Raw genomic sequence first — 16,444 nt, 5'->3', positions numbered from 1 at the left:
GAAGAAAATGAAAACATTAATATAGCATTAACTGCTTACAGGCCACAGCTAATTAATCTTTGACATACTACTTGCAGTGGAAATTGTAAACGTTGCTGCAAGGAAATGTAAAACTTACTGCAACATTTCTAGCTGCTAGTGCCACAATGCACTTGAAATTACATGGGACTTCACAGTAGCAGTTTCTCTGCCTTTTGTCCCTCTCTGGGATTCCACACCTAGTGGAATTTCTGGAAAATCCCTCCTTTGATGAGCGCAATGCATCCTGTCCTACCATAACATTCCTACATGGCTGCCTGGTAGTCAGAAGAATATGAAAGAACTTCTGCTTTGGGAGTCATGAACTTAGCAGTCTTCACACTATATTTTTATGTGCTAAGACTTCAAACCAGTGTAGAGCATGCCAAAGGTTACAAAGGTCATTCTGGTTTAGCTCAGCATGGTCAAGCTGGGAAAGCTCCAGCCACAGGCATTTAGCCCTCCAAAGATTGAAGCACACTACAACTGGGAAGAATTGTATGCCATAAGTATACAGAACCAGGCATAAGAAGCAGCCAGGTGACAACTCAGTAACCCAAGGTGGGCTTCTGAGATCCAGAAACTTTGGAACATGACAGTGACACAAAAGTTTCATCTGCCTGCCAGCTCCTGCCCAGAGCCTCTGGAAGCTTTTCATAGGCACAGAGGAGCACATAGAAACACAGCTCAGCCGATAGTGCAGGAGTTAACTGACTAAGTAATTAAATAAAGGAACAATGCCAAAAGACAAAACCAGCACTACACAGCAGCTTTTAAAGCGTAGCAATCCTTTTAAGTGCTTTATTTCACACCTTCATGAGCTGCTAGCAGGAAATCAGGTTAAAAAAAAAATAAAATCACAAGTTTGCTTTAGGAAATTCATATATACAGAATCGCATATATAATTGATTTTTCTTTTTTGTCACAAAAAAGTAATAGGTTAAATTGACTTTCCACCTTTAATAGCAGAAAAGTAATCCACTCTTTGTAGATTTTGTTAATGTCTGTCAAGGAAAGCTCAAGTGGAACAGAGGCACCTCGAGTAGAGGGCAGGCATTGGGTTATGCCATGGGGACAACTTTACTTAGGATGATTCAAGGTTATTGTTTTTTTTAAACTTTCTTGGTACTTTTCATTGCTCTTTGAACCTTACTCTAAGGTTCTTTCAGGATCTTAGGGAGGGAAATGAGGATAAAATTTTTCCGAAAAAAGAAAAAGGAAGGGCTGCATTTGTTTTGTAATTCAGTATTTCCTTACTGCCCTTTCATTTTCCTTGAAGAAAACAACAAGGAAACACACTTTAGGAAAGAATGAAAGGCTACAAACACCATTGTCAAGATACAAATACAATAAAAGTAATTTTCAAAATTAAAATAACAATTTTTTTTTGGTAGAAGTTCCTTCAATACAAAAAATATTGTGTGCTTCTTTTATTTGATGGGGTTTGTTAACTACTTAAAATTATGTGCACAGCGTTACTTGATTTGCATCAGAAAACAGAAGGAAATTGCTGCCAGATAGGGATCATACAGGTAAAAGACATTTAAGGGTGAACAAAGGGTTACAGTCAATTCATTCATTGAGAGACTACACACACTACACAGTACCTACTTTCATTTGATTTCACAGAGGTGTTACTGAGCTTAGAGTTTCATTTAAGTAACTAGGAGCAATGTAAGATGAATGAAATCTTACTAATTAACCATATGCCTTCCTTTTAAGGAAGATGGAAACATATAGATAAAATTATCCAGGTTCACAGAACTGTACAGTAGGGAACACTGGAAAGGATTGGGTGACCTATAAAGAATTTTTCTATTCCTGACTTCTAAAAATGAGAAAAAATTGTGATAAACAGACCATGAAAAACCCCCAAAAGTCCCTGGCAACATTTTAGATATGAGTGAGAGAGAAAACCTATTATCTTGGCTTTCCTTTTTCAGGGTTTTTTTTTGGTTTTTTTTTTTGGCAGCAACAACTGGCCAAGACTGAATCCAAATTATGCTTACAGCACACACAGAGCACATACTCAGTTCAGATAGCAAAACTGTTAACTAAATGGAGCAAGGAAACCTTCAAGGCTGGACAGAAAAGACAAAGACAGACACAAGGGGTATATGTGGGAGTGGAAGGAAAAGACTCAAAATACAAGGAAGGACATTGCAGTGTTGGGAGGTTTGACAGCTCATTAAAAAACAATTGAGTTGATTTCTTGGGGGGGTTGTTTGAAGTTTAAAGTCACAAAGTTCACAGAACTCCCTCTCTCACACACATTCATCTTTTTCCTCCAAATCACCAGTTTCAATTCTAATATACCTGTGCCACGTTCCATCTCATGCTTTAATGAGAAATGAAACTTAAGCAACTCAAGTAGCCATTCTCTGCAGGCATTTTCTATGAAAAGAAGCTGCAGAAATTATATAATTGAGAGAAGTGATGAGTCTGCCAGTCCATGTGAAAAGGCTTGGGATCATAAAACGAACTGCAATAGGTACGAAGAACTTGTAGGATTATCAAGTTTGACACTTCAGAAGAGGGGAGGAGAATAATGGTAGAGAGCCAAACCTCAGGACCTGAAAGGACCTCAAAGCAAAGTCACATGTTGTCTGTACTTGTGACGAGTTTGAACTTTATTTAAATAAAAGAGATAAGTGGAAGCATTAAAATATTGATAGAGTCAGAGAGAACAAGAATCTTAGCAGAAAGACTTTTATCCCTAAATTCCCGTTGCTGACCCCAAATTGTATCAACAGCAGCAATCCCAGAACAAACTGAAATTGCAGAGTTAGCCTAACAGAAAGTTAAATGTAGGATTTATATAGAAGTTTCAAGCAGCAAACATGGGTAAAACTATTTATGCTTAACCAACAGACAAACTTCACATATTAAAGGAGAACATTTTCCTGGTTGATAAACATTATGAAACATCATGAAAACTGAGTTGCTAAAAATATAAAGCAGAGTGATACAGTCACCAATCATTAAACATACATGGCAAGAGAAAAGTGAATGATCCTTCAATACTCTGTAATGAAAATGTTCCAAGATATATTTTGAAACACATTCTGCCTCTGAAGACTCTGCCACTCACCCACTTGCTCCTCAGTAACATATTATTCTAGGCTCTTCACAAAAGTAAACATGATGTAAAGACTTCTTCCATGCATCCTTTTGTTGTGTCTGATGTGGGTACACAGCTTTTACATTACTGTTACTTGTTTGAAATGCCAGGTCAGTGGAGGAGAATTTTACATTTTCACCTACGGGGTCTGTGGAAAGCTGGTCCTGGAAATTTGAATCTCATTAAGAGAAACAACCTTTGCTATTAAAGGTATCACTGTACTTTCTAGAGGATTTTATTAATATTTCCTCTTGACATAAAAAGCAACTGGCAGTCAAAACAAGATTATTTTTCGATTTTGAGGTGGTCTTGTAGTATATTAAAATATACTACACCACAAAAATACCACCACAAATGAGTAGATGGTAAAATTTAAGGACTGTAAATGTCAATGATTAAATCTCTTCCAAGATTACTACTTTTGAAATAGCATTACTGTTAAAGTTTTTATTGTGCTGTATGTGTCTCCCTTTAAGTTAACCATTCCCCCACAGAGCAAAATACTGTGAAAAGTCTTTTTTCTCTCTCCACCTGAAACACACCACCATTTAATTTCATGCTAATAAGCACTCCTTTGCAGTGAGGCCACAATCTACTTCCTTTTTTGACTGAAGAGTACAAGGCCTACATCTTACTGGGCACTTTGCATTTCATCATTCATGACTCACCTTATGCTGTGCAAGCTGCATCTTTATTTTGTCTGGGTCATTTGCAATTTCAAGATCTGAGTCCAAAGACTTCTCTGACTCTTCTAGCCATTCCATGAGTTTGTGCCAGGCTTCATGGAACTGCAGGAAATTGAGATTTGTATGGATTTTAAAATTCACAAAATAATCCAAAAGCATTAAACACTAAATGATTCTCCACAGCCAAACAAGTATTCCGTAGACTTCAGAGAGATTTGGTGTGCTTATTCTCCCTGGTCTGTCAAGAGACAAGCCCAATGATGGGTTCACTGGACTTAGCTTCCCTTTTCTCTCAGGTGAATTAGCAACCTTGAATGTACGTGATCCATACATGTAGTATGCATCTTTCAAAGACATATTAGTTACTTCTGCTGATGTGTTGATCATTTAGTTTCCTACATTCTTAGTAATGAATAGTAAATACAGCAAGAATGATGCTTAGTTATTATCTGTATGGGACAACAGCAGTAAATCACTGGGCAAAACTCCTGTCTGGATGACTGCCCAAGATTTTCCCTGGGACGCTCATAAATGCTCTCATTATATCAAATGCTATCTTGACGGGCAAGGAACAGATCCTTGATCTTCCTTCCTGTCTCAACAAAGAAAGTGCTTCAGGGAAGGAAGCAGGGAAAGACCAGAGATTCAACCAGCTCTCACAAAGCAGCATCCTTTTGAGATTCTATTTTTCTAAGCTGGTCATTTTTTTCTCCACATCTCTTTGAAAAATTCTTTTTGCCTGGGCTGTCTACACATGAAAGCACAAGGAGCTGGTTCAGCAACCTCTCAAGTCTCCTGGACCCTGTTTTTCAGGGCTGTAGATCACACCTTGACACCAGTACTCCTCAGTACTCCTTCCCTACTCTGCCTAGAAAGTTGTCCAAAATTAATAATTTACTGTATTCAGCTCTGTAAGTGGATCTAGAGATGAAATCCATCTCACTGCAGAAATGCTCTGTGTGTGAATGCACAAGAGAAACTGCTGGAAAATAAGTAACACTTGATTGGCTTATGGGCTTAATTTATTGCTCAGAGAAGCAATCAGAGAAGTTCTTACTCTACAAGTTGAGTGGCTGTCGCAGTGACCTTGGGAATGTGGTTTGCCTGTGAACATGACCAAATCTTCAATGGTCATGTTCACTTCAATAAAAAAGATGCTAAAACTTCCTATTGATGTATAAGCAGATTAAACTTCTCTCACATATTTTGCATCTTATTTATATTCCTCATCAGGGAAACATGAATCTAAGGAAAAACCATGAATGGTGCCTGGTGAGGAAAACTGTCAAAAAAAAATCCCCAGGTTTTTAAGTGAATAAGTGGAGATATCTTCCCACGCATAAGATACTGGTCTAGTAGCTCACATAAAAGATTAAGGAAGTGAGGAGTATTAATCAGGGCACAATGTAAACCCAACAAGAAAATACTAAGGAATACTCCCACACATTAGCAAAAAAGGAGGCCATCACATTCTTTAAAATATAAGGGGTTGATTGTGAAACTTCTTTTTGAGGACAGATGGCACTAATATACATCTGGAAGCCATACTGTAAATTTCTTCTCTCAGACTATCCTGTATTGCAGACAGAAGTCACTGCTTGGGTTGAAAATGAGGCTTTCACCTCCCAAATGAAGTGATCTATGATTGAATCACAGAACTTGCTCCCCTAACTCAACAGTGTCTGCTACAGTGAAACCAGACTTACTTGAAAGTGCTTTAAAGCACCATATTCTTCAAGAGTCTGGATGTAATTACAGCTAAGTTCAAAGAGCTGCGCAACAGCTGTTGTCCGATTACCTGTTTGGCTCTTTTCCTTGCATCATCCAAAGCTCTTCCCCTTTCAACTAAGCGTTGAACTACTTTTTCCCATCGACTCTGTACACTAATCAGCAGATTCTTAATAAGGACAACATCCTGTTTCTGACTGAAATATTTCAAATGGGTTCCAGTTTTGTCCAGCTCTATGATCTGATCACGATGAGAGTTCACTTCTGTTGCAAAAACCTTGAAAAAAAAGAACAAATTACTCTGAATCCTACATTGCTCAAGCACTGGATAAACACTGAAAAACAACCAGTCTGGTAAAGGATGATGTAGCAAGAAAGACTATAAAATGCAATTTTAAAACAAATTAAACGTTTCTCTTGGTGCCAGTGTTACAGGGTTCATTTGGACATTGTTAAAAGTATGTCCACAGAGTGGGAGAAAAACATTACACATCTGTTTCTTTACATACCTTGTGTTCATCAATTTGAAACAAGACAGTGTCCAAGATAAGACTTGGCCGAGAAGCTGCAGTTAGAGTTTGCTCAGCCTGAGTAAGCCAATTGATGAAATCTTGAAGTGAGTTGTGGAACTCCATTGCTAAATTGAGGGCTTCTTCCAGTTTGGTCTGTAAAGATACGTCATACTTTAATAGCAGTTAACATTGTGCAGGGGTTTCAGACAAGTAAACCATTTTAGTTCAGCATTTTGAAGTACATCATTTTGGTTCAGCATTTAGTTTAGCACTTTAAAGCATCTTCCCAACTCACAGTTTCAGTTTTAAAATAACAGCCTACACGTGAACATATTAAAGGTGGAGAGAAGAGTAACAGTAACATTATATGTGATAGATGAGTAGAAAATACATCACCTTGTATCAAGGTAAAGTTTTCCATATTAGAACATCACATCTTCTACTACTTCTAATGGGACATACAGATTTTTCAAATTCAATACAAAACCAGAAGAATCTTAGAAATCTAAGGTGGCAGTCCATTTGGAAGAGACTCAAAGAGGTCAACTAATTTATGATCTTTACACTAAGCAAAGAAGAAATTTGCCTACAAAATTCTTCATAATAAAACCCAATTGTCATTTTGGTTGTCTGAACTGAGACTCATTTTGGATAGAGAATTTTCATTCATCATGAGCTATCAGTCAGACTTTCCAACATTCACAGTGTTAGCCTAGCTGAGCACTTCAAGCTTGCTGCAAGAAAGAAGTGCTTCTGTTGGGTATTAATTAGTTTGGCATTCTTATATTTTACAGTTACCTTAAGAGCCACCAGCATTCTCACTTTGAAATATAACTAAGTTTTGAGTTAATTATTTGTTCCTTATAGATATCAGGGAGGTACAGAGAGTTCCTCTGTTTGTAATTATTGATATTCTTTATTGCGTGATTGAGGTAGAACAAATGGACTGCATTTCGTGAAGGAATGAAAGTAAACTGAAATTAATAACAAGGAAACGTATGTTGCATGTCAGTGAAATCACTGATCTATGTTAGAACAAAAGGTAGTCACTTGAAGTAAGTGGCAAAAGACCAAGTGCTGGGGAATTTCAAGAAAAAAAATTGGATAAAAGCTAAAAAAAATAATGTAGCAATTCTCTACTGAGAAGAAGATAAACTTGAATGATCAAACAATTTTATTCACTCTCTCATGTCTTCAGTTATTATAATAAAAAGCAAAAGCCCTAAACCTACCAAATGAGCATTAGCAGTACACCAATTAACATATTTCAATTGTACAGACTAGTGCCATTCTTGCCTATCCTCCCCTCAATTATAGATAATCAGATTCCTGATTCCTGTTTTTTTCTCAGTAATTTCAAAACATACCAATAAATTCTGCATGGCTGTCTCTACAATTCATTTTAAATCTAGAAGATCAAGCAAGTATGCATGCATAAGAGCACTGAACATTAACATCCCTAAATACCTTATTTGCACTTCTATTTTAATGCAAAAACACATACTTTTCTTTCACTGAGCTTTGTTTGTACTGATTCCCACTTTTCTTTTAAGTTATTTATGTCCTGCTCAACGTTTGTTTCTGCAGACTCTGGGCATCTTGCAAGCATCTGCTGGCCTTTCTGCAGTAGACACTTATAAGTCTCCTCTTTGGCTTCAAAGGCAGCACATAGTTCCTAAATAAAGCACAAAAAAATAAGTCAGGTAGAAATTCAGTACTCTTTACAAATGGTAGTATAGCATTTTTTCCACTTCTAACATTTAGCAGGTATGATTTAGGCTAATAAAGGAAACACATGTAATTAATAAAAAGCCAAATGATCAAAGTAAAAGCCCAGTTCTTCAGGAACTGAGAACTTGTCTGTCAGATGTTTTCTCTGAGATCCGAAGTTTGGCAAAGAAAGCAGTATGCACTTATTGCAAAAGCTTTGCTACAACTTGGTTCCAAGTCCATCTGTAGCTGAAACACAAGAAGTGTCAGCATTATAGAGTGCACTGAAAACCCAGACCTATCCAATGCACCTTCAAAAGTGGATGAGACAACTTGGGAGGGCTGCTTCATTGTACATTAACTTGTTTTGTCCATCTTCCCTCCCTCGCTAGGCAAGAGGCACTGAAGATATTTTGTAAATACAAAGAATGGTGTAAGAATAATGGTAGCAACTGTTTTACATGCCAACTAGTCTACTAATTTTTATTTTTTTTTAAATTATATTAAAAAGATGAGGTACCAAGAGACTGAGTGCTCCCACACATCCCTCTGACTTAAAATGACATGTTCATTATTAGTAACAGACCGTCCAAAATGTACCAATGAAGTTGCTGCATTCTCTCAAATGAGTAGTATCCTCCAAGAGATGAGCTTTTCCTAATCACAAGTGGCTTGTGATTAGGAGGAAAAGAACTTTTTCCTCTGATTCCCAGGACAAGAGTCCAAACCCATTTTCTTTGGGTTGGGGGATACTGTGCACAGGGTTATACTTGAACACAGAGAAGTGCAAAATGGGAAGCAGGCTCAACCATGAGCTAAGATTTTAACAGGACAGAAAGCTTCCTTGCTTTCTTTCTGAGGACTATGAGAAGTGGTGACACCTAGCCTGCTTCCTCCTACCCTTCCAACCTCCCTACTATATTTCTGTTTCCGTAACTCCCCAAAGCATCTTATTTTACTTCAGCACAAGAGCCCCTCACAAGACGGGCTCATCCCAGTGCTTACCTCTCAAGTGCAGTCATACTCTCATGAGGACAGGAACAATTATGGGTATTTTAAAGAAGGAAGTGTGAAAAATGATTGTTTTAAGCAATACACAGGTATGATCTGAGCAGCACTGAGACAGCCAAAGAGGCCTCTTTTTAAGCCCTTTTCTTGCTGGTGTCCTGTAATGTCTCTTTATATCTTCTGCCCTCCCACCTTAGCTGGAAATGCTGCCCAATTTCAACTGGTTGTGACCTGATCATGGTTAAGAGCTCTTCTGTTCATTTCTGTAGAAACAGACCTCATGCTCAAGATGATGGTTTATAACATTATTTTCAATGAGAAACAAACCAAAATACAGTGCAAAACTTTTTCCTTCAGCTACACATTACAAATTAATATAGTTTGTATCACTTAGTTTGAATTTGTAACTTAGAGTAAATAGTACACAACATGGCAAGCAGCCTCAAAATTTCAGCTGCCACAATAAAAAAATAATAAAAAAGAGTATCTGCACAGATAAACCAAGATTTAACTAGATTGAAATTGTTCTGGTTTTTAAGGGTTGTAAAATTAAAGGCTAGCAAGTCAATGCCTGAAGTTATATGATAGCCCCCACCACAGTAACAATCTGTTAAAACAGACATACACAGTTAGAAATGATTGTACACATAAAGTAGATATTACTGGGGACACATTCACATTTGTTCCAACTATAATACTATGCTTAAAGATTCTGTAAGTAATTGACCTGTAACTGTGAAACATAAAGAAAATTTGCAAAGGAAAAAAAAATTTGTAAAAGAAAGTATGAAAGAAAACCCTGAAATTTTCTAGGGAATATGTTTTGGTCCTGATTTGATTTGAAGTCCAGTATGAAAAATAGGAAGAGTTCACTGACTCATGAAATTTTTATGCCCACCTTTACAGGAAAATGAACAAACAAACAAACAACAAAAACAAAACAAAACCCCCAAGCCAACAAACAAAAAAGGAAAAAAGGCACTTGGTTGCTGTTGGGTTTGTTTTTTTTTTTCCTTAGGACAAAAAGAGAAGGATTGGGGAGACTCAAAATCTCAAGGCTGTATCTGTGTTTTGTCCTAGTTTCCTGTCATAACTGATTTTAAAACTAAGTTATTTTCCTTCTCAAAAATAGTTGAAAAAACACAAAAAAAGGCCCACCTTGGTGGGCAATGACAGTTAGCATAATTCAAAAATAACATCTGACTTTTAAAGCTATGACAATGCAGCATTCTAATGGAAAATGTGTCCTGCACTTTGGAGTTCAAGGACAGTTCAGTAAATATCACTCTTCCATCTGAGCCAGGAGATAAGGAGTTTAGATCACTGCATTTGGGCTTATATCCTGGTCTAACAGCACAGCATCACTTTACATAAATGGAGCACTATGAACCACCTTCTTTTGAGGTCAAAAGATCAAGTTTAAGTGCCTTTTATAAGCTCTGTGGTTCTACAGATGGAGAAATCTATGTTTCTTAAAGAGGAAGGAAGGTAATAATTTGGGCATTCTGATCAGCTTGCCATTTCTAATGAAAGCAATTAGTTAATTTCTAATTAATATGAGCCAGCAGTCTTTATTACATCCATGCTAATGATGACAATGTCAGCTTTGGTTAGATAGAGCATAAAGGACTGAGACTCTTAACTCAAGGTCTACTTAATGTGTGTCAGTTTTAGATTTGTTTCCCAATCTTAGAAAAAGCATAAATGTAGTTATGGGGAGAGAAGGAAAAGAATAGGAATCACTGAAAAATCTTCGAACACTTTGAGTTTTTTTCTTTCTGAGAATAAGGGTGCAAAAGTTCTCTTATTTTTGTCCCAACACTATTAATGGCTCAGCTTTGGGCATCTCCCAAGTGACCACTTTTCCTACACTGAAAATAACAGTGTTGTTTTGAAGGCTATTAAAATTTTTCAAGATACAGTACAGACATTATGATACATAGAACATGCTCTGCTGTATTTACCATAAACACTCTTGAAAGATAGTTAGTCCAGAAATGCAATTTGCAAAGCATGCTAATACTGATACTTACCATATGGGTATTAAGCTGCTCTCTTGCTGTTTCTGGTAAGCCTCCAACAGGTTTTGATGCCAACAGCTGACGTTCAGTGTCTGTCAGCCATTGCTGCATATCTTCAACTTCACCATGGAAACCTTGGGCCTAAATTACACCATATCATTTTAGAGCTTATTGGAATGTTCTCCATTCTAATACTAGCTCAGATACTGGCAACAGATTTAATCAGATATTTGGAAATGAAAGGAAAAAAACCAAAACAAAACTAGTTCAATCAAATCTAAAGATAAAAACAAAAACCATGGAAATCTTGAAAAAAGGCTAACTGAGCAACTGTGAGATCAATATTTTCCCTATATATGCCTTTATAGGCATTTATAACCCTGTATATATGTAGGCATATATATATGTAGGCATATGTATATATGTAGGCATATATAACCCTATATATGTAACCCTGTTAAAATATGTAGGCCAAAAGCTGAAGTCTTGATTCAGCACTATAAAAGACAGTGTCCAGCTGGAAGATATGGCTGGACTCAAACTTTCTCCAAAATCAGGAGTTTTATGGTTTTAATTTAGGCAAACTTCTAATATATGTATCTATGTATTTCATTCAGAATGACACTTTTTCTGAGTTTTCTTTTTATTTGATCATTTCCTGTTCACCTGGATCAAGGCACTATCCAGCTGTTGTTTCCTTTGTTCTGTTTTTTCCAACACGTTTTGCCAGCGCTGATTCAGAAGTTCCAACTTGCTCCGTAAATTACTTGCTTCTTCAACAGCACTTGATTCAATCAGGTCATTTCCTGCTTTCTTAACTGCTTCCACTGTAGACTGATGAGCTAAAACATCATTTTGCAGCACCTACAATTGTAACAGAGTACAGACGATGGTCAAGTTAAGTTACTGAATGAAGGAAATTATAGTGATTGAGCTAGTTCTAGTTCAGTGACAAGGTAACAGTTTAACATCATCACAGGTACTAGCAAATAAAGCCAATAACTAAAGTCTATTCATTGAAAAGCAGTAACAGACAATTCTGTCAAAATGGTACATTTTATTTTTATATCATGGAAAAAATAATATATTACTTCTGATATTTCTTCCTGAGGGTATAGGGAAAAAAAAAGAAAAAAAAAAAAAGAAAAAAAGAAAGAAAAAAAAAAGCTTTAAAAGACCAGAAATAAAGAACAGGAAAAGATAAAATGCAAAATGGTTAGGAAGATCATGGTAAATCCCATCTAAGAAATTTAAGGTCATGACTGCTGTCTTCCATGTGGCCTGGTTCAAGCTCACCTCCCTCAAAATGCTAGCAGCATATGGAAATATGAATCTAAACATAAAGCAAATTTTACATAAAATACACAGAGCAACCCAATGAAAGAGCAGGTCACAAGTAGCCCTTGTATACAAAAATGCATATCACGTTTGCTTTCACTCTTGTAGGCTTAGCACTGGAAGATATTAATGAATTTCCTAACACGGTGAAAAAATGGGATATTCACAGAAGCAGATGAATCTTACACCTTCCTTCCTGTTGAGGCTCACTAAGGTCTACTCTTTCCGAAGTTATTAAAGAGATGGATGTTTTTCCAGGCTACCACAGGATGCACTACTGTGTGAACTTTCTAACCTATAAACTCTGTTTTATAAAAAGGAAGTAGATTCATTCATATGTTTGCTGAACTCCTACAGCACTAAAGGTAAATGAAGTCACAAATGATGTCTGGATGCTTCTTCAGTAGTAGAACACTTTCCTCCGATAAGAATTTAAAAGGTTCATGGAGTGGAGGCTGAATTTGTAATTTTTTTTTGCTTTTTTTTTTTTTTTTTAATGGGTCTGTTTCTAACAGTAATCACACAGGGCATGTAGAGAGCTTTACTCTGCTCAAGTTCCAACTGACCTCACCAAAGGCTTCAGAAACTGCTTAGTGCATTACCACAAAATGCCTTCATTATCTGTGTACTGTCAATTTCAATCAATGCTCTCTAAATCCAGAATGGACGCTGAATATTTTCACACAATATACAGGGCAAAAATTAAATGGCAGATTTAAAGAAAAGGAGAGGACTTTTGTGGTTAGTTTGAAATCTGCAGGCCCAGAAAGAAAGCATCATGAACATTGAGTCAGAGACAAACAGAGACCTCTTGCTCGTAGAAGGTAAATTTCCAAATAAAGGCACAATGAAAGCATTTTTCCATGGGCTCCAAAGTCTCATTAATCAGTAAAAGCATTAAAAGAAATATTTAAAAATTAATCCTATGTTGTATGTAGCATAGAGAAAAAGAAGGGGTTATGGATACTCTTGTAGTTTGCTGAGATTTTCACAGATGCATTCTTTGTATTAGTTGGATCCAACTGAGATACAATTTTGCAGAATGCAAAACAGTAAATCATTACTTTGTGAGAAGGAAGAAGCAAGAATGAAAAGCTGTGTAATTGCCATGTGCATTTGTGAGACCTGGCCTAAACAGAACTGATCAAGGAGGTTATTGCTTGAGTGGTAGATTCAGCAACTTTTAATTTCTCTGGTGAAATTAAGGTTAGTAAAGGTGGAGACTACGGTGAGCTGATTTTTTTTTGATAAAAACTGCATTTGCATGGCATATGCAAGGAAGGAAGGAATATGTAAGAGGAAAGATACTAGTTATTCCAAGCCTGCATTTCAGCTATAATCTTCATCTTGAAAATCTCTATAGAGAATTACTTATCTAGGGCGAAGTTTTACTACAAGATTCATCACTAAGATAAACATCAAAAGAACATTTCAGTTAATATTCATTATAATTACATACATGATGTTTGGCAAGTTCAATTTCAATAGCCTTGGGGTCTCCACCCACAGGTTTCTGTTCATTCAGCAAGTCTTCTGTATGCGTCAGCCACGTCAGTAACTCATCCAGAGCATGCTGGAACTGCCCCAAGGCCAACAAGGCACCTTCCAGCTTGTGCTATAGTAAAAAAAAAAATTAACAATAAAAAGGTCTCATAGTACTATTGAATTGGCTTATATTACCATTAGTCACCATAATCCAGAGTGAGGTCCATGCATATGATATCATAAAACCCAGGGAGAAACAGTTATCCAACACAAGCAACTGCTTTTTAGTTAGAGCAGAGTTATCAATTTGCCTGTAAAGCCTTAGATTCCAGGCTTAAATTTCTGATCTTTGAAGATCTCATGTAGACAGAGCAGAGTTAAGTTTGAAAGTTCTCTCATCAGATATATGACAGTAGTTTTCCATCACTTAAAGCATAATTTCAAAATAAAAGCCATTTGGTGCATGATCATTTCAAAACCTTTTATTAGTTGTGAAATGATTCAATTTAGAAAAAAATGCACTTCAAAGCACTGCATCTCTAAACCTCCCATTTTGATTATCTAAGGAAAGAGCAATGAAGCAGTTAAAAATTTAGTTGGGGGTTATTTTTTGGTCTGTTTTTTTAATGCTCAGTTCAGCAGCTAATATTCCTTTTTGCACATATAAACATGTTTTCAGCTGCTACTTAAGATGTCATCAAGTAACCAACATGAAATAATAATGATTCAATATGACACTGCTGAGGGAGGAATTGACAAAAAAATACTTCTAAAGGTTTAAAAACCATAAAACCAACTCAATAAATTGTAAAATTCAACTTCTACTGTACGTAGTTCTGCAATTACCAAGCCAAAAGGCATCTGTAAATTGCTACAAATACTATGCCTAATAAAAAGCTTTTCCCAAAAATCTAAGCTATTAAAAAAATTCCCCAATTTCAAGTTTATTTACCTGTCTATTTATAATTTTTTCTTCTAGGCTGTCCCACATTAGCCTGAGCTCGGAGAGAGGATCTTGAACCGTGTGCTTGTCACTCTCCTCTGTTACCTTCTTCAGCAATAGCTCTGCCTGATGGTTCAGTCTTTCCATTTCTATCTGCTGCTGATAAGCCTCTGTCTTAAATTGCTATGGAAATAGAAGAAGAATACAAATAAACATAAATTATATTATTGAAATCATATATTGAAATATTGCATAGTACAGCAGTATGTACAACACTGATGCAGCACTGTCAACTTTCATAAACTTGGAGGGTTGTTTTCCGGGGTCAAAATGCTAATCCAGACAATCCCAGCTAACTGAAAATTAGCAACACTGTCTTACTATTTTAGCAGATATTGCTAACTGTGACCAAAGGATGATAAAGATGCCTAGTAGAAAAGTGATCTCCCTGGTCTGTAAAGAAGGCAGAATGTATAATGAGTATTCTTGCTCTTGTGATAATACAATACTTTAAACTCCAAATAGAATTAATTCTTCAAAAGAGCTAAAAGCTATTTTTTTAGAACATCTTATTTTGTACATGCAATATGCAGTCTTAACACAACTTCCCTGTGTGTATCATTTTGAACAATCAAAGATAAGAGTTCATTTGAAGTTACATCTTAACGCAGATCAAGCAATCTGTCCACAGCCAAAACAGTACAAGTGGGTAACAAAACCAAGGACATTCTCTGATCATTGTTCATCTTGTTTTTCATATGTAGCATAACAGCCTACCAACATGAGGTGTATCCACAGTCAAAGACTGCTACAAGCATTTCCCTACAATTATTTCTGGGACATCAGAGCGTACTCACAAAAAAACCCCAAGTATTGTCACTGAAATTTGGAACAGATTTTAAAATTAAAAGTTTGCAATGAAATATTATATGAAAAACTGCATACAGATTCTTTCTTACCAGAAATTGAAAATACTATTTTTTTTCTCTTCAAAAATACAGAAAATTACTCAACACCAAAGAAAAATGCAGAAAGTATAAGTGAAATAAATTGCTATTCATACCTTAAGTTCCTCAGTTTGTTGCTTCACTGTCTCCAGATCTGTTCCAACTGGGGACATGGACGCTAACTTGCTGCCAGCAATGTCTACCCAGTCAAATATTGCCTGAAAATCACCATGTGAAATGAAATTTAATCAGAGAAATAGTGTCATATTTGAAAGCTGTATCAAATAAAATATCAGATTGTTATTTTTTTTTCCTGAGAAAAGTATTGCTGTGGTCTCTGAAAGAAAATAGTTTTCTTCAGCAAAAACTAGGTTTCTTGGCAATGGATTAAACATTAGCTAAAGTATTCCATGTAATGGTTACAAGAATGTACATGATGCAAGAATGAACTTCTGTTAGCAGTGATATTCTGCTACTCTACTTGAGTAAGATCAGCAAATTTTATGAATACCCTGAAGGTAAATAAAAGACAAACTCTGTTCTGCAATCCTTTGGAGCAAAGACAGAAGGGGGTACTTGAATGGCAACACAATTTAAATTATGATTGCACACAAACTGACAACACTGGCAGAGGTTTCCCAGGGTGGTTGTGGATGCTCCTGGTCTGCCAGGCTGGATGAGGCTTAGAGCAACCTTGTCTAGTGGGAGGAGTCCCAGCCCATGCAGGGGGTTTAGAACTAGATTGTCTTCAAGGCCCCTTCCAACCCAAACCATTCTGTGATTCTATGAGGAATAATGTTATCTGTGTAAGGAACACAGAACATGACTCATTTCAGTGTGTATTACATAGTGAAGGGCCATAACTGAGCTTTAATGAATCTCTGTAGGATAATACAGTTATAAACAAATGATGTCTCCCCAGTTCTG

At 36.5% G+C, this 16,444-nt stretch overlaps 1 protein-coding gene across 34 annotated transcripts in view; it reads right to left on the bottom strand.

Moving 5' to 3' along the window:
• DST (dystonin) overlaps positions 1-16,444 on the bottom strand; it is a 288,534-nt gene that overhangs the window by 25,730 nt on the left and 246,360 nt on the right. For all 34 annotated transcript variants that reach the window (XM_071741656.1, XM_071741664.1, XM_071741658.1 and 31 more), the window contains 9 exons: positions 15,634-15,735; positions 14,580-14,753; positions 13,602-13,757; positions 11,471-11,668; positions 10,817-10,945; positions 7,570-7,740; positions 6,063-6,218; positions 5,624-5,830; positions 3,808-3,927 (listed from right to left, as the gene is read on the bottom strand). In XM_071741656.1, the coding sequence (XP_071597757.1) occupies positions 3,808-3,927; positions 5,624-5,830; positions 6,063-6,218; positions 7,570-7,740; positions 10,817-10,945; positions 11,471-11,668; positions 13,602-13,757; positions 14,580-14,753; positions 15,634-15,735 (1,413 nt within the window). The remainder of the gene's footprint in view (positions 1-3,807; positions 3,928-5,623; positions 5,831-6,062; positions 6,219-7,569; positions 7,741-10,816; positions 10,946-11,470; positions 11,669-13,601; positions 13,758-14,579; positions 14,754-15,633; positions 15,736-16,444) is intronic.

The sequence above is a fragment of the Heliangelus exortis genome, chromosome 3 (genome assembly GCF_036169615.1).
Source record: "Heliangelus exortis chromosome 3, bHelExo1.hap1, whole genome shotgun sequence".
NCBI lineage: Eukaryota > Metazoa > Chordata > Aves > Apodiformes > Trochilidae > Heliangelus > Heliangelus exortis.
The sequence above is the reverse complement of the archived record's forward strand: the minus strand, read 5'-3'. Positions and strand labels throughout refer to the sequence as shown.